The following is a 26,844-nucleotide window of genomic DNA, read 5'->3' as shown; positions in this document are numbered from 1 at the left end:
GTTGTTTCTTTTGAGTGGGGTTATATAGTCATCAATGCTATCGGCTCCCCCCCCCTCCTTTGCCCCCCTCTCTTCTCATACCCTCAGGGAACCATTACTTCTGTTACTGTTTCTGAAGGGTTATCTATTTTGGCTTTCGTGTATGGAACAATCTTAATTATACAAATGGACAGATGCAAATCTAACATGATCAATGAAGTAAAACAAATAAAAACCATAATAGTAAGGGGAAGAAATATTAAAGAACTAGAGGATAGTTATGTGCTTCATCAGTGCTATACCACACCTTGGATTTATCATCCCTTCCATGTGGCCCTTCTGAGAAGGACTGTCCAATTGTCTTAAAGGTGGGTTTGGGGTCACCACTACATCCACACCCCTTCACATTGATTTGTTTGCTTGTGTTTGAACTTCTGATACCTATTCCCATCAACACCTCATGATCACACAGGCTGGTGTGCTTCTTCCATGTGGGCTTTGTTGCTTCCCTGGTAGATGGTAGCATGTTTCATTACAATCCTTTAAGATCCCAGACAGGTGGGGCAGGAGGAAAGAAAAACAAGGAAAGAAGAAAAAAATATCTATATAGGTGTATAGATATGTAAATATATAAATATAGGTGTATTTATATATGTATATACAACAAAAAAGCAGATGATCTTTGGTATTTAAATCTTACTCAGTACAAGAACGTTTTTTCCCCAATAATGTGGCAATTTATGATGCTCACTTTCCTGACATGATTGCTGAAGACAAAATGGGTGCATAAGTAAATGTGGTGAAGAAAGCTGATGATGCCCGGCTACTATCATATATTTTAGATCTTTAAGCACCAATTCCAACTTTTTGGAAAAGTCGACTGAGTTAGTTAATTGTGCCAGCCTGGCCGATAATCACATGTGGTGCTGGTTGAAAGGCGGAGGGATAAATGGGTGGTGAAGCCTCGCCTTTCTAGTTCTCGGGTGTCTTGTTTTGTGATGGTTGCATCGGGTGCAGCTGCCTCAGCAGTTCCCTGCTTCACTTGCAAGATTGACTTCCTACAAGACATCCCAAGGAGAAGCCGCATGGATCTATCCCGATGCTGCCCTGGGTGCTGGAGCAGCCGTGTGGAGACCCCTGCCAGTGCTGAGATGCTTACACGTTCACTGACTCAGCTTTCCTCCTGCAGTCGGCACCATTGCCTTTGTTTCGTGAGGTGAAGGACTTTGTGGACTGGTGTTGGGTATGGGTTAATGTTGGACTTGTGGGCTTGGGCAGCATTGGGTTGGGATATTTTCGTGATGCACATTTTCTTTGCATAAAACTCTCTCTTATACATGAGTTGCTGTGGATTTGTTTCTCCAAAGTACCCAGACTAATACAGTCGACCATCATCCTACCAGAAAAGCATCTCGATTCACTCAATTTCCTCTCAGCTTCTTCCTCTGCAAGGGTCTCAGAAAACTTTCGTACAAGGAGAGGTAAGTTGTTAGAAGTTTAAAACTAGTGAGTGGTATACTTTTTCTATTTCCTCTCTCTTCCCAATTCCTTTTTTTTCGGAGAGTGGGGATTGGGAAGTGTCGGAATATCTGCCAATGTTTTCCTCCATCCTCATCATGACTTACTAATTCTTCATCCACGTGACCTCCTAGAATGAGTGCCCCAGGTAGAGAGAAAACCACAGCAAGGGGTGGGACGGGGGTTGGGGGGAGATGGTATATCCTTTGCATGAAAGACAGCATCAACTTCTCTCCTTACCTTTCTCAGCTCAGGGGAAAAGCTACCATTCTCCCATCAATAGAAATACTGCCGCCTACATAGCCACGTCACTGATGCGGCCCAGCCCACAAGGCCCATGATTCTGTGATCAGCAGGGAAGCTCAAGAACAAAGGAGGTGAGGAAATAAGTGATGTCACTGTGGTAGTTACATAATTTTTGTGCTAACTTGTGTATATAAAAGTGTAGGGGTGGAGTTGGCCTGTCAATCAGGTCACAGCCTGATGATACCTCCTGGTGGGCGTGGCTTTCTCATAAGGAGGTTCCTGGGAACTTCTGCCTTCACCTTCATGCTGGAAAGCCTCACTGAGACCTGCTCCCACCTGCTCAGCTCTTCCTGCATCATTGCATGTGGCTGTGTGAGTCTGAAGAGGGATTTATGGACTACTATCAGACTTATGGACTTGATGTGGAACTGAGCTGGGATGTTTGCTTGACATATAATTACTTCTTGACATAAAGTTCTCTCTCACACGTCAATGAATTTGTTTCTCTAGTCTACTCAGCCTAACACAATTTCCGTCACTATGCTTAGCAGCATTTCCTGGGCATCAGAAATACGTTTATTGTGTGCTTCCTTGTCTCTTTTGAAGTAGAACTTAGGGATGCTCATTAAAAACAAGTTTGGAAAGGCTCCTGGAGCGAATGTAAGTTGTGCTTAGTTTTTGACTCGTCTGTCTAGGATAACAGGTAAGATGGACTTACAGGTGATTGAGGACCCTCTTTAGAAAGACCTTTTCCTTGGGGCGGTGGGAGCAATTGTGAAAGGCAAGCAGTTTAGTTTATTTCAAGAAGGGAAGTACCATCAAATTCCATTACAAACTTGCATTTTGCGGCAGGGCAGCTCAGGCAGAACACTCAGTGTGGGGCCCTGGGGCAGCCAGGCAGCACCTTACTTTTGAAGGCATCAGCTGCAGCACTTCTGGTGTGTATACAGTAAGAAATACGCCAACACTTTTAAATTCGATGTTTATTCTGTAAAACGGTCTACAACAGTAGAGTTTATGTAATATAAAAAAAGATAAATACCCACTCTTCACCGAAGGAGGTGGCTCGGTTCCAAAGACCAGGTCACTCTGCAGGACTAGCATTAAGTGAACATGAAGACGAAGGATGACCACTTATGCTAACTGGCAAACCAGGGAGAATCGTGGTCCGGCCCCGCTGGCACATACTCTTAACCATCGGGTTCAGTGTTACTGTTACCTCACACTGCAGTGTTTGCCACTATCAGACACAGTGCATCATCTAACTTGCAAAATAACCAACAAGATAGGCGGTAAGTAGGAGGTAGACATTATTGCACAAAAACACTGAAAACATGGTCATGTCCCTCCACAGCCTAATAAAACACACAGACACCATCAGAAACAACCTTCTTGACCCAAATTGTAGATTTCATCCAATATTTATGATCTGAACATTGATGTGCAAGGCACTGGATAATCAATGTAGCTACTACACATCCAGTAAGGAAGAAAATGGTGTCCCTGCTGGGTGGAGCTTACATTCTAGTTCTAGTGGGAGAAGATACCTCCCAAACAAGACAAACAAACAAATACCTTACATGTCAAGTAGTTGCAGGGTTGGGGTGGGCGAGAAGCAAGCTTCCAGGCCACAGCTTGGGAAATGACCACAAGAAATAAAGACTCAGACTCATTTCCACTGAGTCAATCCCAACCCACAGTGCCCCAAAGGGCAGAGATCTGGTTTCCAAGGTGCCATCTCCATGAAAACAGAGTGGCCCGTCTTCCTTCCATGGAGTGCCATGGTAGGTCACACATTTAACCTCTGTGCAACTCATTTGGGGAAATGATGCAAGTGCGAAAATATATATATATATATATATATCTTTTTTTCTTGCTAAATTATATTTTAAAAGTAAGTTTATGGGTTATAAATATCTGATTAGCCTCTCAACTTCATAGTTTTGAGTAGGCGTTCTAATTAGAATCTTGACTAATAAGTTCTTTTTGGCCACACAAATTAGGTCCCTAGAGTATATTCAAGGGAGCCCTGGTGGCATAGTGCTTATGTGTTGGGCTGCTAACCTCAAGATCAGCAGTTTGAAACCACCAGCTGCTCCTCAGGGGAAAGACGGGACTTTCTACTCCCGTAAAGAGCTACAGCCTTGGCAACCCAGAGAGGCAGTCCTACCCTGTCCTAGAGGGTTGTCATATGTTGGAATTGACACTAGGTAGTGAATGAGAGTGACTATATTCTTATATGGGTGTGTTATGTGTTGACAGAGCTATGCTCCTGTTTTTATATATGAAAACCCTTCAAAAAGGTCATGGAAAAATGGAATTAAAGATTATAGAATTCTTCCACAAAGTTTTTGAAGACCCTTGGTTATGTAAGACCAACCCAGAAAATCTGCTTTAAACCCAAACCAACACTCATGGGATTCTCCCGTAGAGAACTGAGTCTCAGATGAGACCCTTGGGTCCCTTTACTCCCCATTACACTCAGCTCAAATAACGCGGGAGCTTGAGCTGCAGGTCTGGAATGGTGCCAGTAGGAGGGCTCTCCTGCAGGGAACATGCTGAGAGTCATAGCCGTTTCTCGAGAAGCAGCTTCCAGCTAACCCAGATGAACCTGCTACCCCAGTGCAGACTACTGAAGACACAGGAACAGGCACTCTCCAGTATGTTTTCTGCAACTGGACCTCCTTTTTCCTCCCTGGTCCACAGAGTAACAGCTCATTAGCATTATGCCCTAGAGGCCACTTCCTTTGTTCGAAAGCAGTCCATAGGAAATCCCAAATCTCGAGGAATTAAAATAAGCTATAGAATGCCTTTGGAGAGCATTATTTGTATTTTTAACAGATAGGTACTTTGTTCCAAGTTCCATGGTTTCCCCCCGTCAGCATTTTCTGGCCCCAAAGGTCTTTACAGAAGCTAGGGCTTCCCTCTGCATGCTCCCAACCTCACAAAAATCATGTTTCTCATCAGATCAGCACCCATTTTCCTTTAACTTTAGTGACTGCAAACTCTCATCATGTGATCGGCTTAATGAATCAGCTATCGATCAGGAAGTCTGGATGTGCGGCAGAGACTCTTGGCTTTCATCCTAAGCCACGGGACGGGTAGGTAACTGCGATACAAGGCCAATGGTCCTAGAGGGAAGTGGCTAGAACGACCCTGCAATTTTTGTTGATCTTTCTGGCATCTGGTGCCATTTTCTAGAGTAACTCCTTCAAGGCCTACCTCTGAGAGAAAAGACCCAATGTTCCTGATGTCCCTTGGGAATGTGAGGAAGTATATGTAATACTGGGAGTGGGGGATCAACAGAAGGCACATGCAGTAACCAGCATTCTCTGAAAGTTCAAACCCAAATCGCAGCTGGCGAGGAGATTGACTCACATAGCCATCCAGGGGAGGGTAGAACTTCCCCAAAGGGTTTCGACGGCAGTACACCTATAGGGAGAACCATCATTCTTCTGTGGAGCGGCTGTGGGTGTGAGCCACCCTCTCTGAGATAGCAGCAGGGTGCTCAGTTACCTCCTGGCCGGAGCACAGAGAGATCCCGTTCCACAAGTACAGTTAGCCAAGGGAAGCTGAGGATACATTAGCAAGGGAGTTGGCCACCTTCCTGACTCAGTGTAGTTCATCAAAGGCAGGGCCAAGGACAAGTAGTCTCTCAAGACCTTAGAGGTGGAAAGGAAGGTGGTTAAAATGTCCTCCAAACTTCTGTATTTGCATCTTCAGACAGTTCAGTGCTGATCTGTAGTTTTAGGACCTCTGACTTGAAGATTTTTCTCTTCTTCCCCAACAAGCAAACATCCACTTGTTAGTGACTGAGAAAAAGCAAGTCACTCAGCCCCCCGAAAAACTCCCACCAACTTTCCTACGACGTGAGCACTGGTTTCCAGTCACACGATCGCCTGCTGCAATTCTCCACTTGTGCTACTGCCGCTGTTTTCGTCCTCGTTAGAATAGTTCCCTGAATCTCGACTCGTTTGGGAATTGTACTTTTTGTGATCTTCGTCCATTTGATTGGTTTCTTCTTCTGTGGGGGGAAGAGGGTTCACCCTTTCAATGATGAAACATCTCTCGGTTTGTTCCTCAGACGCCAAAAGGAGCAGGTTCTTCAGCGAATGTTCTGATAAATACTGATTTACAACAGGAAAGAACAGAAACAGATGACTTAAGATAATACAAGTTCAACTCCTAGTTCTAACAGCTCTTCGTTTCTCATGCTCCTTATTTAGAAGACCTCCTTTCGGCGTGCAGAGTGAAAAGTCAGCTAAGAGCTGACCGACCACGTTACAATGTGGAAAATCAACGACTGTCAGGTCACGGACATAACAGTCTCTTCACGTGGGCATCTATGAAAGGCACGCTGTGCCGTCGGGGTGGGAGGTGGAAGAGCCTGACAAGAGGAGGGAGCGGAGGGAGCCCTGAGACAGCAGGAAGTGTAGGAGGACTTTATCCCATTCTCAGATATCTAGCAGAAAGGAGCGATAGGTTAGCTGGTTTGTTAAGAAGAATCACGTAGCTGTTGCAGCCAGCCGCTCTCCAGCCCGTTTGGGGCCATAGCCATGCAGAGTGCGAGTGGGCGGGAGTGCTGCGTAAAACTCAGGGGTGTGAGCACTCTCTCTAACTGTGAACCTCCGCTGTGACAAATGTGGAGCGTATGGAGCCGTGAAGTCACCACAAATGGGGTGGGGGGGCCTCGGCAGCAACTCTGGGGTTTCACTGCCCCGACACAAACTCTTCATTGATGCCGCAGAGCGTGTCCAATTCCCAGCAAAACATCCAGTTAAGGCAAGCCTTCTTATGACATTAAATGGCTGCGTGTAAAGTATCCCAATCAGCCTGCACTATTTTTGGGACATCAAGGTAACAACCCCCCCCCCCCCCGAAATCAGGCATATTTCCTGTTGGCAAAGAGAAATAACATACCTCTTGGATACAGGGCGGCGGTTTCCTCGAAGGGGGGACTACATAATTGATACACCTCAGGAGGCCTTTCAGGCTATAGAAGACACACGGGGTGCAAAATAACGCAATGCAGATTCCAGCGATAAGCCATTTGACGGGTATGGTTTCTAAAAATGAATAAATGATGCACAGAGTAAATACAGGTTTTGACACACAAACACGTTACTCGCGTGGCCAGCTCATGTGGAGGACTAGCCATGTGACAGTCCAGGTTAAGATCTAGTCAGTGATGTCCTTGAGAACATTTCTGATGACACCAGGTTGACACCAGCTGCAGGCAGTGTCACTTTGATTTAGACAGTGGCCTGGGAGCTGAACTCGGAGAGTAACAGTCGCACACAGGCCCCAACATGCAACAGATCCTCTACACTACTACAAAACAGAATTAGGAAAAATGTTAAGTTCCTCTGTGACTGAGTATCTACAGTGAGTCAATACAAGAATGAGACAAAGCCACTGCCTTATAAAAAACTGTGTGAACGAGTTGATTTCCACATAATTACACTAAAGACTATGTAAAATTTCTAAAAATGTAAGCCTTATTTAAGGCTGTTGAGCAACAATTAAAGGGAATTCATTATGTGGATACTGGATGACCTAGAAAGCAAAAAACTTTTAAAATGAGTTGAGCATTAAAAATATTTTTTAAAACCCAAAGGCAATTTCAGCTTGAAGATTTAAATTTTGATTCATGTAGTTCATTAAAACACTATATAATTATAGTAAAGAAGTATTTTATAATTTAAGTATTAAATTATTTTTATTAACTCATTACAATATAAAAATTAGATATGCGGAAAGACCCTGACCTGGTTTTGTTTCCTCACACACAATTTCACTGAAAACACTGCTTGTATTCCATTTTTCATCCTCAATAAGTGCTCTGGCTTTAATGCAATATACAGTCCGTGGTTCCACATTAGGAATAATAAAATCCGTTTTTGTTTGTATAGTTTTGATCTGTAAAAAATAAGTCATTGGTAAAACCTCACAAGTAAATAGAAATACTGTATCTATTTACTTCAGTATAAAATTGGTCTCTCTTCAATAGCTGCTATGTGCTCAATAAATACAGACTTGCTTTGGATTGCACATTATAACCAGGCCCCAAAGTTAAAAACGCTGCTGCCCACTAGCCTGTGGTCGATTCTTAAGACAACTCAAACTTAGCGGCGCCATGCTGGCTTGGTTCTAATGGTTACTGTATTACCTTGGTTAGTGGCAGAGCTGGAATTGCTTTGATTTTCCAACAGAAAATGAAAGAGTTACAGAATCCACCTGCCCACGTGCACAGAATTTTTAAAGGATGACTTCTGGACTATAGTTCTTTCCAGAGAGAAGTGATTTAGGAATGCCACAATTGAATGTTTGTTACAACTGTCAGTGGTTTTAAAATAAAAATTTTCTAGTTTCTCTCCACCATGAAACAGAATACTAAGGAATGTACTTTTGTTTTACAGAACCGATCTGTGATGGGCCACAAACCACTCTAATAGCTGATTCTCTTGTCCCCTGAGGGCCAACTTTTGTCCCCTGGGTGGTGCCGCCATCACAACAGAGAATGCATGACCGAGAAACACTGCCCTCCAGTCCGTTCCGACCCAGAGGGCCCTGAGACAACGTTTCTGCGTCTGCAGGTCTCTATGGGAGCAGACAACACATCTTTCTCCCCGTGGTTATAAGCCCAATGCTTCTCTGACAGCAGCACCACCACCAGAGCCCTCAAACAGAGGTGGCAGCACTGGGACTAAGGTCAGAGGCTCTCAATTGGAGGCAATTTCCCCCACGAGGGGCATTTAGGAACATTTAGAGCCAGTTTTGATGGTTACAACCAGTAGAGGGTGCTACTGGCCTGCAGAGGCCAGGGACGGAGAGACACTGGTTTAGAGGAACATCAGGAAATCAGGCGAGAGTGTAAATCCCTGAGCTCACCCCTAACCAGTAAAACCAAACTCACTGCCACTGAGGCAGCTCTGGCCCACAGTGACCCTGGAAGACAGTAGAACCGCCCTGGGCATTTCCGTACTGTAACAAGAGTAGAACACCTCATCTTTCTCCTGATGGTAGGCTGGTGGTTTCAAACTGCTGGCCTTGCAGTTAGCAGTCCAATGTGTAACCACTATGCAACCAGGGCTCCTGGCAAGGTCTACTCCAGGGCTTCTCATTCAATAGGAATGGGGCTCACAGAAAGCTGCACTGTCATGGCGCCAGGGTGCTGATGACTTACAGCTCCACCAGCCACACATGCAAAAAACAAAATAAAACCGGCAGTCCCCTAGACTACCTGGGTGACTTAAACGGAATACCTCATTTTAAAAAAGTTTTCACTATTACTGTCTTTTACTATGGGTATCTCTATAAACCATAACCTAGAACATCGGAGAATGACTCACCTCGGCAAATTATACACTGCCACGTACAACGCTGCTTGCTGCTATCTAGATCGCTCGTGTGAAGAGGCACAAAACAATGGTCGTGATATACTTGTGTTTAATACACACCATTTCATTAGGCCATAATCCAGACACCATGCAAGTCAATAGCTCAGTCATATCAAGGAGCGCTGCGCAACCACTACCACTATCAGTCTCACACCACTTGCTTCCTTCCTGTCCTCCTGGTTATCAGCTCCCCATTACCCCCAGCCTCACTGCCGTACTCCTCAGGAACCCTGAATCTAGTTATGGTCTTAGAGCGCGAAACGTACTGATCTTGTGATAAGCATTGGAGTTAATGACACAGTCTTTAAAAAAAATCTCTGCAAAATTATAACTTCAAGACCTGTTGATGCGTATCAGTTGGAACTTTTAAGTAACAAAGTTATACCATATAAGCTTTTTACCTGAGCATTGGAAGTGTTCTTCCACAAGTGAGCTTCATAAGTAAGTGGGTAATTTGGGTTCACAGACTTATTTTCTTTTGGAGCACCGATATAGACGTTCAGCGAGCCATTGATGGATTTCATACGAATGACGGGAGGAAGGACGACCGCTGGAGGAAACAACATGGAGACACAATGATCCACGTGGCTTAGAGGAGCACCTTTAAGAACCTAACGCTGGAAAGTAAAAGCAATTTGCTTACTTTGCGTATCAATGTAAAATTCTTTCTCTTCAGACCAGCGAGAAGTGCTATTTCCCTTAGATGCCTGCACCCGGAAAAAGTAAATTCCTTTCGGGAAAACATTTGGAGGAAAGACACACTGTGTGGTTTCCAGAGTTTCACAGCCAGGTATTGTTTTCCACTTATCTGAATGGTTCCCAGGAATTTTTTTTAAATATGCACTTTAAGACAAAATCATTTTGGAAAAGGTTAGCATATCAATCCAGTAAATACTTATGGGCCGCCTATCATCGGTTAGACACTCAGTTGGGGGCTAAGGCTACAGAAATCATCGGGTCCCCACCCCCAGGACACTCACAGACACATTTTCACCACACTTAAAAAAAAAAATGCATACAAAAATTTAAAAAGGGAAGAAAATGAGAAGACTAACTTTTAAAATTGAACAACAGATCTTTTCAAGGACTCATGGGAGGGATGGCTGAAGAAGAGACGGGGCTCAAGTCTTCCAGACTGGGGGGGTAACGCCTGCAACTTGAGTCAGGTCTTTTTAGGAGAGCTGTTTCGAGAGTGCTTCCACTTTGCAAAAAGTACAGGAACTGAGGCCCAGAAAGGCTGAGTGGCTAGCTCTGTGTCATCCAGCTAGTTTCTGGCAGCGTTGGGATGAAAATGCCTAAATCTCTAGGTGTCCATGCCTGTATCATGATCACCTCTTGGTGTGTCTCTCAATTCAGCACTCTGTGCCAGGCGATGCCAGTTGCCACAGTAGAGGAGATAGAAGCATGATCTTGTAAAAGATCATTCATGCGAAAGAAAATGTATGTAACAGAACTTACTGGAGCCACTGAACTTGAAAGGTCGTATTTTCATCTGCAGTATCCCATTTAAGACTACAGATCGACTTTTTTGAATCGACTTTTAGATTTTCTGGTGGAGGCAGTTTACTTTCAACTAGAAGCCAAAGGAGACACAAAAAGAGCACACACTTTTACTCCTGGTAAGATAACATATGGTAAGGATTCTTAGCAGCTGAGACCAAAGGACGGAAGATTTACAGTTTATCTTTTCAAGGTAACAATTACATAAGGTGTACATATCACACTGTAATACTATGCAGTTGTTTGAAAGAATGCTCCAGAGAGAGCTGTACATATTGACATAGATATCCTCACTAGGCAAAAAAATCAAATGGTAAATATGTCTATCATGATCCTATTTTTTATATCAGAGTAAGTAAAAAAGTATTGCTACAAAATCATTGAAAGCTTTATTAATCAACAATGTCAAAATGTCAACCTCTGTCTCTCAATATATCCTCCACAGAAGACGGATATATTTCCGTCTCTCTAACCCTTCCCTGAAGGACTCTACGCCCTTCGGGCTACACCCCGTTGAAACAGCCGGTTTGGGATCTGGAGGCACTGGAGTGGCGCTCCTTTAGAGAGGCTCCTGGAGTTAGAGCAACAAACAGGAGTGTGAAGGGCAAGAGGAGGGCTGCAGGGGCAGCGGGCACTTTCTCAGTGCGGTCCTCCGGGACAGCCCTCACTCCTGCCTTGAAGGGTGAGGAGGTGTGTGTCACGGTGGGAAATGTTCCTGGCACGACTCTCCCGCTCCTTTTCTCACCGGCGCTGTTTTCAGTTTTCTGAAGACCTTTTCCTAATAACCTCCCCGAGCCGCCTGTGCCTTTAGGGAAGACTATCAAGCCCGCCCCTCCCCACCACCTATCAGGACCTTCCAAGCTGACCTCTCTGCGTTGAACTGAACGGTCCCAGCAGATTCCCTCAGGAGCCACTGTTCTGTTTGGACCTCCTATTATTTTGTAACTCACCCTAATGAGACTAAGAAAAGTGCCCCACTAAGAGAACTTGTCTGCAGCCACCCACTGACTGCAGGCACGTTTCAGGATGTTGTGTGGGGAAGAAACCCGTGCGTGCATGAACTGCAACCTTAGCAGCAATACTTTTTGACTTACCCTCATAGAAGTCTGTGTCTGTATGGTTCTGTAGGTCCACGGGCATCTGCACAAGCGGCTAACAAAGCTTACCTCTTACAAGGCCGGCAGCAGAGGAAAACTTAGGTCCTTCAGTGCTGTTTGATTTTAAAACTAAGCACGTTCCATCGGCAGCTAAAAGAACAATTCCTAACACCCATTCTTTGCTGAGTTGGGACAGACTTGATGGCAGTGGTGGCTTCTTTTTCCCATCAAGAGACCTAGTCATGAAACTATTACCGTACGTACTCGAGTATAAGCTGAGTTTCTCAGCATATTTTTAATGCAGTTTTTGTGGTAAAATTAGGTGCCTCAGCTGATATTCGGGTCAGCTTACAATTGAGTATATACTGTAAATTTGGGGCTGCTGACCATAAAAGCTGGTGGTTCAGACCCAGCCAGGAGCTCTGCAGGACAAAGATCTGGCGAACTGCCATCCTGGACACCCTTTAGGACAGTGCTACTTGGTCACATGGGGTCACTGAGTCACAAATAGATTCAACAGTGCTGGATGACAACAGCAGTCTGACTTTAATGATCAGTCAGAAGACTCTAAGTATGTCACACACCACTATTCACCGTCATCTAGTTAAACCTGCCTCAGAGGTGCCCTGCAGGACAAGCTAACACTGCCCCCTTGGGTTTCTGAGGCGGGAACTCTGTCCGGGGGACCCGTGGTGGTTTCAAACTGGTGACCTTGCGGTGAGCGGCGTAACCACATGTCAGTATGCTTCCATCTTCTGACAGCACGGCTGTGACTCGGGGGGACCCTCTCGAGCAGAGGAGGACTGCCCCACAGGGTTTCCAAGGCCATCATCTTCACAAGAGCCTATCAGTCTTCTCTTCCACAGCTGCTGGGGGCTCAGGCGGCTGACCTTCTGACTAGCAGCTGGGTGCTAACCATTCTGTCGGAAGGGCTCAACCTAAGGGGCACTTTGTAGAAGGCTGACCGCTCTACTGGGAACAATTTTCCCCTTGGTGCGGACAGTGAGGAAATAAAACCAGCTTTTGTCCTGATAAAATATTTGTACTTTAAATAAAGTTCATTTTCATTGCCATTTACCATGGAAGAAGAATCCCAAATCATAGCACTTTTTTGCTTATGTAAGTGCCATTATAACCAGGGTTTTTATAAACCCTGTCCTATGGGGTCACGATGAGCCAGCATCGACTCGATGACAGTGTGAGTGTTTGAAGTAGAGAGCTGACGACACTTGTCTAAAGGTCAGGTGAAAGAAACGGGCTAGAGACAGGATTTGGGGAGTCAGCAATACACCATGTAAACGTCAGCAACTAAGGTGAAGGTGCCCAAATTAATATGTTGCCCATCCGTAAAATGCTTACTGTATGTAACACCCAGCTCCCTGCTTACCTGTGGTGCTGATACAATACACGGGACTGTACATGCCGTTCTTTCTCGGCACACGGAGGTATGCCTTCACTTGTAAACAGTAAGTAGTTTCAGGTGAGAGTTTATAAATTTTACTTCTGGGATAAACAGTCTCAATCCTTTTCTGCAAGATTTTAAAAAACAGTCTGTTTTTAAAGCAGTATAAAATCAAACTTTCGAATTAATTCACTTTGTTTTACTCTCATATTAAACAGAGGTTTAAAAAAAAAAAAAAGCTTACGTCTGCACCAGAGGAATTCGTCCAGATAACCAAGCGGTACTTGAAGCTCGAACTATCCATAGCCCACATGAGGCTCTCTTTTGTCCCAGGAGGCAAGATGCTAATTACGATGGCTTTATCTTCAGCTTCCAAATGCACTTTTGGAGGGCCAATCTGAGCTGTCAAAGTCAAAGCATAACTTCGTGAATAGCACGCCAAAACAACGATCTGACCCGGAGTTCCGGGGACCTAATACGTGACTGGCGGGTAAACGGGAAAAGTCCCTGCCTCATAGAGCTTACACTGCAGCAAGAGATAAGACAAAAGACAGAAAGACTCATGTGATATCATGTGTGTTATACAGAAAATGCAAATCATGCAAATGGAGAGAGAATGAGAGCAAGTACTAGTAAGGTGAGTTGCTCAGAAAAGCTTCTCGAAGCAAGTGAAGGTTGCACTGAGAACTGTATAAATTGAAGGAGCCAGTTATGCAAATGTCTAGGGAAACAAGTATTCTAGGCCAAGGGGCTATCCAGTGTAATCCCTGAGCTAGACTGACCAACGAGCAGTGAACAAGACTGAGTGGCTGAGTAGCAAGAGGCTGCCTAACAAGAGAAAGGGAGCCCTGGTGGAATAGTGGGTTACACATTGGGTGGCTAGCCCTAAGGTCAGCAGTTTGAAACCACCAGCTGCTCCTTAGGAGCAAGAGGAGGCTTTCTATTCATGTCAAGAATAAAGACTCTCAGAAACCCACAGGGGCAGTTGGTCCTATGGGGTCACGATGAGCCAGCATCGACTCGATGACAGTGAGTGAGTGTTTGAAGCAGAGAGCTGGCGACACTTGTCTAAAGGTCAGGTGAACGAAACGGGCTAGAGACAGGATTTTGGGAGTCAGCAATATACAGATGATATTTAAAGTCCTAAGATGACTAACAGAAATGTGCTCCCAGTTTTGGGGAAAAAAAGAAAAAGAAAAAGATGACTAACAGAGCAAATGCAGAAAAGGAACCAAAGAAGTCAAGAAGGGTGCCCTGGGTATGAGCAGAAACAGCCCACATGGGACTGGACAAGGGTGGCCAATGAGCAGGTGGTGAATCAGAACAGAGCAGTGTCCTAAAGGAGCAATGGAAGTGTCGCAAGACAAGAGAGTGACCACTCCATCTATACTGGGACCAAGGCAGACCCTGAAATTCACACATGGTGGCTGCCCATGACCCTGAAAAGTGTGAGTTTACCTTGGCCAGAGAAGGCTGAGAGGAAAGGACGTAGAGAAAGGGAACAGAGGGCAGGACTCCAACCAGTTCATTTCAATCACTCGCTGCTAATGAGCTGAGGTCAACTCACAGCGACCGGATAGGATAGGATGGAATTGTCCCTGTGGGTGTCCAAGACTGTTTAAGGGACTAGAAAGCCCTGTCTTTCTCCCTCGGAGCTGCTGGAGGTGTCAAACTGCTGACCTTGAGATTAGCAGCCCAACATGTAACACTACCCACGAGGTGCACCTAAAGACAGCCAGGGGGATCTCCCCAAATTGTGCATCCTGACTCCGTGTCCTGGGGTGGAAATGCAAGTGTCAGCCTGGGGTTCAAATCAGCATGAACGCATCGGAAGCCCCGGTCCAGTGAACTCTCTAAAGGAGTTTTGGCTGAGGGTGGTGGTTCTCAAACTGTCTACCCTCCAGATGTTTTAAAATATCACTGAGGCTCCTAAGAGCACTTGCCTACACAGAATGTCTTCTAACATTTAGCAAGAAAAGTGAATGAGAAATTTAAAATATATTAATTCATTAAAAAAGGAATAACAACAATAATAATATTCAATATAATAACAAAGGTTTGTGGGGGTAGGGAGGGGTGGGGCTTGGATAAAGGGGAGCTGGTTCCAAAGAGTGCAAGAAGAAAGAAAATGCTTTGAAAGTGATGGTGGCAGCAAGTGTACAATCATGCTTGATCTAATTGAACTATGGATTGTTATAATATCTGTGGAGCTCCCAATAAAATGGAAAAATACCCAAATAAACCAATGACAAACCCATATGTGGTAACACATAATTGTTACTAAAAATAGCCACATTTTCCAGAAAACAATCACCAGAACAGTAAAAGTAGCAGTAGTTTACATTTTTTCCACTTCTCTTTAACGTCCGACTTAATAGAAGAGCACTGGGGTTTCACATCCCCTTCCCTATTCAGCCAGCCACCTTACAGACCCACTGTGCGAGCAGAAGGGAAAGGCAGATCGGGGTGAAAGTGCCGGGAAAGGAGTTTTGACCTTAAGAGACGCCCGCCCGCAGGGAATCCCCGAGGCCCCGCGAGGTCCTCAGATGGCCCTCTGTGAAACAAAGATAAAGGGGGTACAGCAGACAGCCATCAACTTCTTTTTGCCAACGCATGTAAATGAATGCCTTTGGGAAAGAGCCGGTTCTATTAGCACTCAATAAAGAACTACATAGTAGGGGGCTAGCAGGTTTTTCTTACCTTTTTGAAATGGGACAAATGATTCAACTTCTTGCCACGGAGAAGTTTCATTTCCCTTTTCTGCTCTTATACGTAATGTAACTTGTTCAAACACATCTAGCTCGTCTGAAGAAAAGTCGCATCTGGTACCAGTAATAGACTGACACCCAGGCAAGTTTATCCAATTATCCATTCCAGACCTGTAAAAGACAAAACTAATGAGTAAATGAGCAAGTGAACACATGCAACATTATCACATGGGTTTCCACTTCCTAACACATACATCTGGTTTCAAGTAAGTATTTCTTCCACTTGAAGCTAACGTCTTGATGATGTTTTAGTTTACATGTAGCCTTTCAGTCTTTAGTGCAGCTACATCATTTCGTTCTTTTTTATAAAAAGGAATAATTCAACATATACATTTTTTTAGTTCTATATAGAATTTTAAGGAGCCCTGGTAACACTGTTGTTTTAAGCAATGGGCTGCTAACCACAAGGTTGGGAGTTCAAAGATGCCAGCTGCTCCCTGAGAAAAACATGAGGCTGTCTGTTCCTGTAGGGGAGTTCAGCTTGTGTAGTGGTAACCCCAAGGTCAGAAGTTTGAAACTACCAGCTTGTTCTGTGGGAGAAAGATGAGGCTGTCTACCCCCATAGAGAGGTAGCCTCAGAAATCCACAGGAGCAGTTCCACCCCGTCCTGTAGAGTTGCTGTGCGTCAGAAACCACTTGATGGCAGTGAGTTTGGCTTGGTCTGCTCCTGTGAAGACTTGGTCTTGGAGACCCTATAGAGGGTTGGTTTGAATTGGAATCCTGGTGGCAGTGGTATGTTTTGGGGTTTGCATATAATTTTGTGAGTGCATGCATTAGGATCCCAAGGAAGAGAAGAAATGAACCATAAAGGAGAAGTGCATTTAGGGTTGTCAATTACTCTTGTGCTTCTGGTCCTTAGCTTACTGAGAATTTGAGAGCTGGGTTTGATGGATCCCTCTGTCTTCATGTGAATAGATCACCTGTCCTGCGGATCACCTCAAAATCAGCATGACTTCAGAAATCCCTTTGCCCTCCCCCAAACCAAGCCCGTCCTTCTGCTGGATCTCTATCATTCCTTCTACTTCACCCATAGAAACAAAAATTTAAAATGTGAATATAAACTAATAGATTCTTCCACTAGAACTGGCCAAGCAGAATGTTAAATGATAGTTATTAGTATCTTCTTTTTTCAAGAGGGAAACTGATGAAGAAATTAAGTTGCCCTGTTCAGGGGACAAATGTATTCCATTGTCTCCACAAACTTGTAGAGTGGCACAATTTTGCAAAGCAATGGTCTATATAGCTGGCAGAATAAAGCAGGTGAAGAACACAATGAAATTATGGATGTGATATTTCAGGTCAGACTGGACAGGTAATAGATGATAGGACTAGAATATTTAGTAGAAGCAGTAACTTGTGAAGGAACAGGAGTTAGAGAGCTGTGAACTAACGGCACTGGAGCCAAACTCATCAATCAAGTCACAGCTGGATGACACCCCCGTGGGGGTGTGGGCCTTTTGTATGAGAGTGAGGGGCTCTAGGACTGCCTCTCTTTGCCCCTTGGCCTTCCTCATCCCTGAGACTCTGCGTTGCCTCCAGGGTGGCCAGTGTGGGCCATCGGATCTTGAGAGCTGTCAGTTGCCCTGTCATGTTCCCACCCATCTTGGGTCTGCATTCCATATCACCTTTTGGAATCATCGCAGCAGCTGCCAATCGTGTTGAATCTGAAGAGGGACTTGTGGACTAGCATCGGACTTAAGAACTTAAGTTGGACTGAGCTGGGATGCCTTCTCGAGATATAATTACCTCTTAATGTTAAGTTCTGTCTAATACATAGATGAGCGTTACTGGATTTGTATCTCGAGAAAACCCGACCTAACACACACACTGTCTCCCATTTTCATTCCTAAGTCTTGTTTACATCAATGCCCAACAATGAATTTGACTTCGAGTCTCTGTATTTTCAGTGGAATCCAAACTTTTTGGAGTCATTGAGACTAGATGAATCCCTGAAACTATTGTGCTGAAATAATCTTTACACCCCATTAAGTATTCCTTAAACCAAAACGCCAGTTTGGCTTCCGTAGTACAGTCTGTCTGGTCTGTTAGGGTATGACCTATGTGAAGTGAAGGTGACACGCAACTGGAGAGCCGTGTCAGACGAGCGGCTCATGACCCAGTGAGCTCGTGCTACTGCGGTGAAATGCTCTGGAAGCCCTGCACGACGGGTGGCTGCACAACGTGAAGAAGGCCATCAGGGTCACTGACTCAGACACAGAAAATGGGTGGAAAGGGGGCCTCTTTTGCTGTGCTTCTCCCCCACCCCACCCCTGCTCACCAAAACACCAAACACAGTGTCTGAGAAGAAAAAACCAAAACACCCGATTTGTAGAAATGAAGTCATAAGTATTACGGAAATGAGACATACATTTTTCAAAAATGAAATATTTCCTAAACCTGAGAACAAAACCATGGTGTTGGAATTAGAAAACTGATTCAGTGAATTCTGTCTGGAAAGTCCGAGAGGAGAGCCACGCACATTTGGTACTCAGCTGAAAAAGTCACGTTCCCAACAGAGTCATCGCTCCGACTCCACTTCAGGGTAAAAGTGTCATCTATAATGTGCACCTCCACGTTTTCTGGAGACTGGAGAGTATTTCCACCTATAAAAGCAAAAATAGAAGTAATTAATATGCACTGTGCAGCCATGTTCTAAAAATGATCCTTTCCATCACTTATTAGAAAATAAATGTTTAAATGTAACAAAATATAGATTTAAAAAATCTAATGACTGCTCTCAGCACAGGGAAAAAATTTACTATATATACTTGTGAAAGCCGAGTTTTTCAGCACATGTTTAATGCCATTTTTGTGGTAAAATTGGGTGCCTCGGCTGACATTTGGGTTGGCTTACACTTGTGTATATACGTTATTTCCATTCCTCCATCTCACAGAGCTGGAAAAAAGGCTGGCTTTTCATCTGTAAAAAGACTTTTCTTCTTTTTAAAAAGCCTCTGTGCGAGGGTAAGTCAAAATGTATTGCTACAAGAGCACGCTGTTGTTGCTTGGTGCCGGCGAGTCGTTCCCACTCACAGCGACCTCATGTACAGCAGAAGGGAACAATGTCAGGTCCTGCACCATGGTCACAATGGTGATGTTTGAGCCTCCCAAGGCAGCCACTATGTCACTCCGTCTTACTGCTGAGGGTCTTCCTCTTCTCTGCTGCTCTTTACCAAGCATGACATCATTTTTCAGGGACTGGTGTTTCCTAAAGGAGCCCTGGTCTAGTGGTTACAGGTTGCGCTGTGAACCTCAAGGTTAGCAGTTCAAAGCTGCCATCCGCTCCTCAGGAGCTTTCTACTTCCATAAAGAGTGAGAGCTTCAGAAATCCACAGGGGCAGTTCACGCTGTCCTCGAGGCTGCCCCAAGTCAGAGTTGAACCGATGGCAGTGAGTTTGGTCTCTCCTAATAACACAGAAACCTTTATTAAACAAAAATATCAAAATGTAAAGCTCTTGTTTCTCAACATGCTCTCCATCTAAGTTTATACACTTCTGAAAGTAGAGTTTCCACCTCTCTAAACCTTCTCTGAAGAATCGGGTGCTCTTCAATGTATGCTACAGCAAACGGAGCTTTGGCCTCCTCCAAGAGACTCAACTTGAAAAAAATAAGAGAGGGCGGGGGTGGGGTGGGGTGGGGTGGGGGTGGGGTGGGGGTGGGGGGTGAGGAGGAGAGGCTTAAATTGTGTTCATTTGAAGTGGTCTATGAGTTTGGGAAACACAATGTCAGAAAGGGCAAGACTGAGGCTGTAGGTTGGATGGGGTAAGTTTCCCAAAAGCATTCTCATAGGACAGCTACCCTTCAAGAATGAGCAAGTGCACTGGAGGGTGGGAAAAAATTATTTGGATAAACTTTCCTGCCTTTTTCTCACCAATGCAGTTTTCAATTTTCTTAAAACTTCTTCCTTTTGAGCCCCCGAGATCATCCTGACCCCTGACCCCCACCCCCCACCCCAAAATAAGCCCCACAGGAATTACCAAAAAATGGTTACTTTTTGAGGCTGACGTCTCTGCCTTGAATTGAAATGGCCCAGCAGATTACCTCAGTCACTGTGCTGACTGGATCTTGCTCTCTGGCTCCTATTGGTCAATCTAAGATTCATCCCCAATGACAATTTGTTTCTTAGAACTGTCATTAGTTTCTATCATGCTTAAAAGATGACTGGAAAGATCAGCTCTCTGAGAGCTGATTTTCACTCAATGAATGACTTTGGCACCCATTCAACTGGAAGCTTGCTGAGGCCAAGATGTGAGCTTAAAATTGAAAATGCTGAACCCCGCAAGAGCCTGACTTCAACAGTTATTGTATCAATGATAATCCTATCATCTTCTGTCACCTGTCTCTGGACTTCAGCCAGTTTCTCCATTTTTTGAGGGTGTGTTAGTCTGGGTTGACTAGAAAACCAAATCCAGAGGCACTCATATGCATAAAAGAAAGAAGTTCATATACAAGAGCAATTGAATATTGAGAAAACATCCAGCCCAGTCCAGATCAAGTCCATAAGTCTGATATTAGCCCATATGTCTGATATCAATCTATAAATTCCTCTTCAGACTCACGAAACACATGCAATGATGCCGAATGCAGGAAGATCTTGGGCAGGTGGGTATAAAGTCTGTGGACCCAGTGGCAGTGAAGGCATCTCAGCTAAGGCAGGGGTCTCCACATGGCTCCTTTAGCTCCAGGGCTTTAGTATAGATCCAGGTGTCTTCTCAACAGAAATGTCTTCCAGGGAGTGTGCACGTGTCCCGCCTCCAGCAAGCTATTTATCTTCTTAGCGCCTCCAAAAGAGGTCATCAAGCTGTGACCTGATTGACAGACTAAACTCCACTCCTTCACTCTTAAGTCTCAAGTTGACAACAGATTATGTAACTGCCACAGAGCATGACAGTTTCCTTCTCTTGGCTCACACTTGAAGTCTTCCTGATCTTCCTTAAAACACTTGGACCATCTAGAAAGTTTTATATGTGGATTCTCATAAACATGTTCCAAGGCATCAGTGATTTGGAAAGGTGTCCACTTGAGTTTGTTAAAAATTCGATAGTAGCCCTGACCTCAAAACTGCAGGAAAAGTGCAATGGCACAAAATGTATCCCTTTTTTCTAAAGGCACCCAAGCACACTGCTGAGAGAACTTGTCTGCAGGCATTCACTGATCAGAGTTATGTTTAAACATGCTTTGTTTAAATAAACCTGTGCGTGTTTATTTCCTGGAACCCTACTGGCAATACTCGTGGGCTTATCCTCATACAGAAGTAGAGTTTTCCTTTGGTCTTTGAAGTGCTGCTAATGTAAAGGGCACAGGAGTCACCAGTCTCAATGTGTTTCATACCTGTTATGTTCAGAAACAAAGGCTTCACCCAAAAGACAAAAAGTCAAACTCACTGTCATTGAGTTGATGCCGACTCAATGGAACTATAGGGCAGAGTAGAACCATTCTCGTGGGTTTGAGACTTTTAAATCTTTACAGGTAGACAGTCTCATCTTTCTTCTGTGGGTTTACAGTTCAATGAGTAACCCACTATGCCATCAGGGTACCTAGAAGCCTTCATACACCTTGATATAGAACTGAACAGAGTTGTCAGCTATTCATAGGAGCTGGATGGTTATAAAATAGATAGACATGTACACACTAATCACATCGGTCAGGCTTTTCAGGGATTTTTTCTTGGTCTGGATCGTTGTAGACTTCCAGTTCTTTGGCCTGCCTTATTGCCTGTGGACCACAGGAACCATCAGCAGCCTGCCAACTGTGGATCCATTTGCCTCTGCAACCAGAAACCTGTTGCTTTAGGGTTCATTAGCAATATTCTGACCCATGGACTTGGGACCTGCCCACCTCTATAACTCTCTGAGCCATTTTCTTGATATGTCTCTCTACACCCTGATTTTGCATCTCTAGAGACCCAGCCTAAGAATTTCTCCTGTACTTGAGTTATGGACACTATGTTATGCGGTCAAAAAGGGAGGCATCTGGAAAAAAATTTCTGTACTTATTTTATTTTTTTAATATGGGGAAGTAACCATCCATTCTTTCTACCTTGATTTTTGCTTCAAAGTACCAGAGACTTCATCCCTGAACAGAAAAAATACACTCCCTTTCTCCACTCTTCTAAATTTGATCCTTATTCCATTTGTTGAGATGCAGCCAAAGGGAAGAAACCAGGTTTAAGGAATTGGCAGAAGATATCCAAACCCCAACCAAACCCATGGCCATGAGTTGATTGTGACTCATCACATCCCTACATAGGGTTTCTGAAGCTGTAAGTCTTTACAGGAGCAGACAGGCTGTGACCCTTCTCCCTCAGAGTGATTAGTGGATTTGAAATCACTGATCTTGTGATGAGCAGTTCAGGGCTTAACTGACAGTGTTGCCAAGGCTCTTTAAATCATTTCCAGAACATTCTAATTCTAGTAGTCCCAGGCCTTGGGAGAGGAGAAGGAAATCTCAGGGAGGTATAGCCCCGATATCCTCAGGGAAGTAATTGGTTTACTGTGAAAGGGGAGAGACCCTGAAGTAAGAGTTGTGGGCAGCCCTGTTAGCCCAGTGATTAAAAGTGTTTAGTTGCTAAGCAATAGCAATGGGTTTGTTGTCATTGAGAGACCAATTAATAAATGTTTAATAAAACTGACCATTATAACAAACCTACTGCCATTGTATTGATCCCAACTCACAGTAACCCTATATAGGGTTCCTGAGACTGTCTATCTTGACAGAAATACACAGCCTCATTTTTGCCTCACAGACTGGCTGGTGGGTTTGATCCACCGCTCCCCTTAACACACAGAGACTCAGAAAAAGAGCTATTAAGCAGGATTGTAGTTTCCATATATTTGATCTAGTAGTACTAGCAACCTCCTTTTAATTATAGTTCATTTCACCCTTGTAGTATAAATGGGCATTTAATCCAATAATTACATACAATTATATATATTGTACAATATATGATGATATAGTATATAATTATTAGATTGATGTATATTCATATTGATGATCAGATATGGTTTATCATATTGCAAGCCTGACACATACAAAGATATTCATATAAATTTCCTAACACGTTTTTTTTTTTAGCCCCTTAGGGTAAGGTCCCGGAATTACATACACTAGGTTAAAAAGTAAGAATATTTTTTATGACTAGAAAGAGCAACACTATGACTTCAAGTTCAGGTGATCACATCCAGGTTCATACTGCATTTACCGTAGTTCTCAGTAACATGATTCTATCCCTAGTGTTTGATTTCTCACTCTGCCAGTGGCTAGCTGTAGGATCTTCAACTCAAAACTCAAACTCATTGCCATCAAATCAATTGCGACTCACAGAGACCCCAGGGGGCAGGGGACAACTATCCCTATGGATTTTCCAGGCTGTCAATCTTTATGGGAGCAGAAAGTGTCATTTTTCTCCCAAGGAGCTCCTTGGGGTTTTGAACTGCTAACTTTACAGTTAATGGCCCCATGGCACGTTACTCAATCTCCGCGTCTCCCTCATTTGGAAAATGTGGGTAAACAGGGCGTAGGGCTGCTCTGAGGACTAAATGGGCACGTACATTTAAGATACATAGCACAGTGCCTGGCACACAAAGAAGAGCTCAGTAAATGTTAGCTACATATGAATTACAGTTTAGTAGCTCTCCCCATGGCCTAGAATAAAATTAGTTTCTTAATGTACATCCTCCGAGAATGTCAAATTTGACATGAAAATTCTGGGGAAATTATTTTTATATATTAAAAAAATGATTTTCCCCCCACTAACAAGACTTTATATTGTACTTGTAGAAGCATTTGAGAAGCAGGATGTACTGTAGTAACCCAACTTAGCATGAGGAACTCCATTTCATTTTAAACTGCCTTCAACCCCCTGCTAGCAGCTAGAACCCTTTCTCCTTCCTCCCCCTCCCCGCTCTCTTGACAGACCTTGCCTCTCCTGAGATGTCTCTGGACCTGCCTGAAATATTATCTATCCTGTCGGACCTGCATCTGTGCTGCTCGCCCCAGTCCCCCCTACCCTGCTTGAATATCCCTACTTTGAATGATAAAAATCCTGTACTTTCTTTGTCCTGGGTTGAGAGTTTTCCAGGCTCTCGCCTACTCTCAAACCAGTTGTTAACAATGGCTTTAATTCTTAATAAAGTTGTGTGGTTGATCATGCCTGACACAATAGTAGCATATCCATAACCAACCAATCAGTTGCCTGGATTCCAGTCGGGTGGATTCCAATTCCTGACAATCCCTAACTGCAGAATACAATTGTGCTTCGTAGGATTTTCATGGCTATAAAGCAGATCACCAGCCCTTTCTTCTGCGGTACCTCTGGGTGTGTTCAAATAGCCACAGACTTTTTTGGTTAGAAGTTGAGCTTTAACTGTTGGCGCCACTAAGCGATTCTTGCTGTATCTTAAAGGGGAGGGCGGGGGCGGGACCGCTCCTCTTCTAAACGAACACTTCCTAAGTATCTGGACTCCACTTGACGACCCAGAGAAGCCTTTTGGGTTAAAGCGCTCCACTGTTAACTGAGAGGTTGGTGGCTGAACTCATCTGTTTTCTAGGAAAATATAACAATCTCATTCCCCACCCCCAAAAACAAACCGAGAGGTTTGGCAACACATTAAGAAATTTGGCAAACTAGCTTCGGTGGCTCCGATTCATTTGTATTTTGTGCATTTCTCTTCCATTACAGTTTGGTAAATAGTACGAAGCCGGAGGGCAGAGAAATCCTTGCTACATTAGCTCCACTCCCACTTTGGACTGAGTCACTGTTTACTAAATTGAAGAAATGCGTTTTAGGAGCGGTTACCATTGCTTGTGGCTAAAGGCTTGCTTATTAAACGGGCTCGCCAAGCAGTGGGGTTTGCTAATCAGATAAACTTGACATCAGGCTCCCCCAGTTTCAGTAGCGGAAACCGGGCGCTGCCCGGGGGTTTTGCGCAGGGGCAGCCACCACTGATTCCCCAACAGCGGATCCGAGTGTCCACTTTCTCCAGTGTGACTTTCTAGCCCTAAATTAATCTCCGTATGACCGCGACGGCGAAGGACCGAACGAGTGCCTCACCGAGGACCAGAGATTTCCCGGAGATGTCAGTCCCCTCCACATCTAAACCTCCCCAGCGCCCCGGCTTTCGGCGCTGCCGCCAAAGCCCAGCCTGCTGTATGTACCTCACCTGCGGCTGCAGGCGACACCCAGGGTGCCCCGGCGACCAGCATGAGGGCCGCGGCGTCCAGGAGAGCCAGCATAGTCCGCTGATGGCCGCCAGCCTCGCCCGTCACGTCCTTCACCCACCGCTCCTTCTGAAGCCACCTCCGACACTCCAGGAGGCGCTGCTGCCCCGGAAGGAAACCTCGGCGTGCGCGCCGCGCCTCCGCGCACGCGCCGCCGCCCTGGGAGCGTAGCGACCCGTTTACGTCGGCAGCAGGGGATCGGTATGTTGTGCGCGTGCGTGGGGGCGTGCGTGCGTAGGCGCACCTTCCGGTCAGTGACTGCTCTCTCCTGGCTCCTGGGTGAACTCCCTGCTGCCGTCCTTGACCCTCGCAGAAATTCCGCGCTGTGCTAATAAGGTTGGCCTCTGGGCCGCAGAGTACTCCAGAGGAGCCCCCCCCCTTGCGCTGATGGCAGCCCGGGGCCGCTAGTGGGCGCCCCGAGTCCCGCCCCCGCCCTCCCCGGGCCGTTTCATTCCTGGCGGCGTTGTGAGCGCTGGCTGGGATTTGTGGAGTCTACGCTTGGAACGCTCGTTTTCAAGGCCCGGGGCGGGAGGACCAACGGACGGACGGGCGTGAATGCCCTTCATATAGATATTTCACTTTTAAATGGACAACACTTGATGAACACAAGGCTTTTCAAGGTCGTACTCCATCATAAAGTAATGCCCCCCCGCAAATGTATTGTTCAATGAAATCTCCCACAGATGAGACAGTCCGTTGCACTCTGGAGACATAGATGTCAAGGTATTTGCTGCATTGTCTGCCCATAGGGGTGATGTGTGTGCGCTCTGACTGCCAGCCCCCTCAAGTCCAGTGTTACGGAGTCGTGCCCAACAAGAACCACTGACCACAAACCTGTAAAAGCTAAGAGTAAGTTTATTAGAGAAAAGACAAAGGTTAGAGAAGAGCAAATTTAACAGGTAAAAGAGAAAGACAGAAACAGACAAGTTCGAACTCGGACTACAGCCTGACCACGCAGGATCAAGACTGCAGTGCCAGGCAAAACTTTCTCCTTCTCTTTATACACTTCAAACCAGCAAAGCGAGGGCGGTAGAGCATGGGGTGGTGAAGGACGTTTGCACAAGATACCAAGATGCGGGCAGTCTGCAAGGTCACAGTTGTTTACTTTTACAACTTATTTCTCGTCTGCTAGAGATAACATAGTTTTACTTTTACGACTTATTTTTCTAAAAACATTCTCTTCTTAGAGCCGGTCCGGCCTATAATCTTTTTCGGCCACAGATGTTCCTCTGGTGACAGTTTAACCACTTATGTGCACAATTATCTTGCCCAGTCATTCTGACCTGCAAAACTCAGTGGAAAGAGAACTAAAATGGCTGTAAGGGAAAATGGAGTTAGATAGGGATAAAAGAAATTTAAGTCTAACAACATATACTGTAACATCCAGCAGCTCGGCCATCCTCACAGTTGCCGTGGAGTGTATTGTGCGCCTTCCCACCTAGGGGCTCCTCTTCCACTACCGTTTATCACATTCTCTTGTGAGCCACAAGATTTTCCTGGACTCTTGTTTTCCCAGAATGCCAGGCCTTCTTTTCTTCCTAGTCGGTCTCAGTTTAGAAGTAGATTTCCAAGCTTTTTTCTTCCTACTTCAGAAGCACAATTGAAACCGGTCCACCCTGAGACCCTGCTGGTGTTTGAAATGCCAATGGCATACTTTCCATTGCCATAGCAATACCCAAGCCACCACAGGAGACAAACTCACGGTTGGTGGTGGT

The 26,844-nt window shown here is 44.9% G+C and overlaps 1 protein-coding gene across 1 annotated transcript; it reads right to left on the bottom strand.

Annotated features, from left to right (window-relative positions):
- Nucleotides 1-4,434: 4,434 nt before the first annotated feature.
- Nucleotides 4,435-25,175, bottom strand: IFNAR1 (interferon alpha and beta receptor subunit 1). The gene is made up of 11 exons (XM_004711329.2): nucleotides 25,072-25,175; nucleotides 18,390-18,513; nucleotides 15,843-16,021; nucleotides 13,387-13,544; nucleotides 13,128-13,269; nucleotides 10,602-10,716; nucleotides 9,787-9,986; nucleotides 9,545-9,693; nucleotides 7,512-7,662; nucleotides 6,664-6,809; nucleotides 4,435-5,870 (listed from the first exon to the last, which is right to left on the bottom strand). Exons 1-11 carry the CDS (start codon nucleotides 25,142-25,144, stop codon nucleotides 5,631-5,633), a joined length of 1,677 nt encoding a protein of 558 aa, XP_004711386.1. The 5' UTR covers nucleotides 25,145-25,175; the 3' UTR covers nucleotides 4,435-5,630.
- Nucleotides 25,176-26,844: the final 1,669 nt, after the last annotated feature.

Source organism: Echinops telfairi, unplaced genomic scaffold (assembly GCF_000313985.2).
Source record: "Echinops telfairi isolate 266 unplaced genomic scaffold, ASM31398v2 ScPeMD7_7469;HRSCAF=8507_0, whole genome shotgun sequence".
Taxonomy (NCBI): Eukaryota; Metazoa; Chordata; class Mammalia; order Afrosoricida; family Tenrecidae; genus Echinops; species Echinops telfairi.
This window is presented reverse-complemented; position numbering and strand designations above follow the sequence as displayed.

What these genes read in the sequence shown, in the direction of transcription:
- IFNAR1 (XM_004711329.2), bottom strand. Translation starts at nt 25,144, where the DNA reads ATGCTGGCTCTCCTGGACGCCGCGGCCCTCATGCTGGTCGCCGGGGCA. An exon ending in AGAACACTTCCAATGCTCAG is followed by an intron (nt 7,663 to 9,544) that starts GTAAAAAGCTTA and finishes TATTTTTTACAG; the next exon opens with ATCAAAACTATACAAACAAA. An exon ending in CGCCGCCCTGTATCCAAGAG is followed by an intron (nt 5,871 to 6,663) that starts GTATGTTATTTC and finishes GTTGTAAATCAG; the next exon opens with TATTTATCAGAACATTCGCT.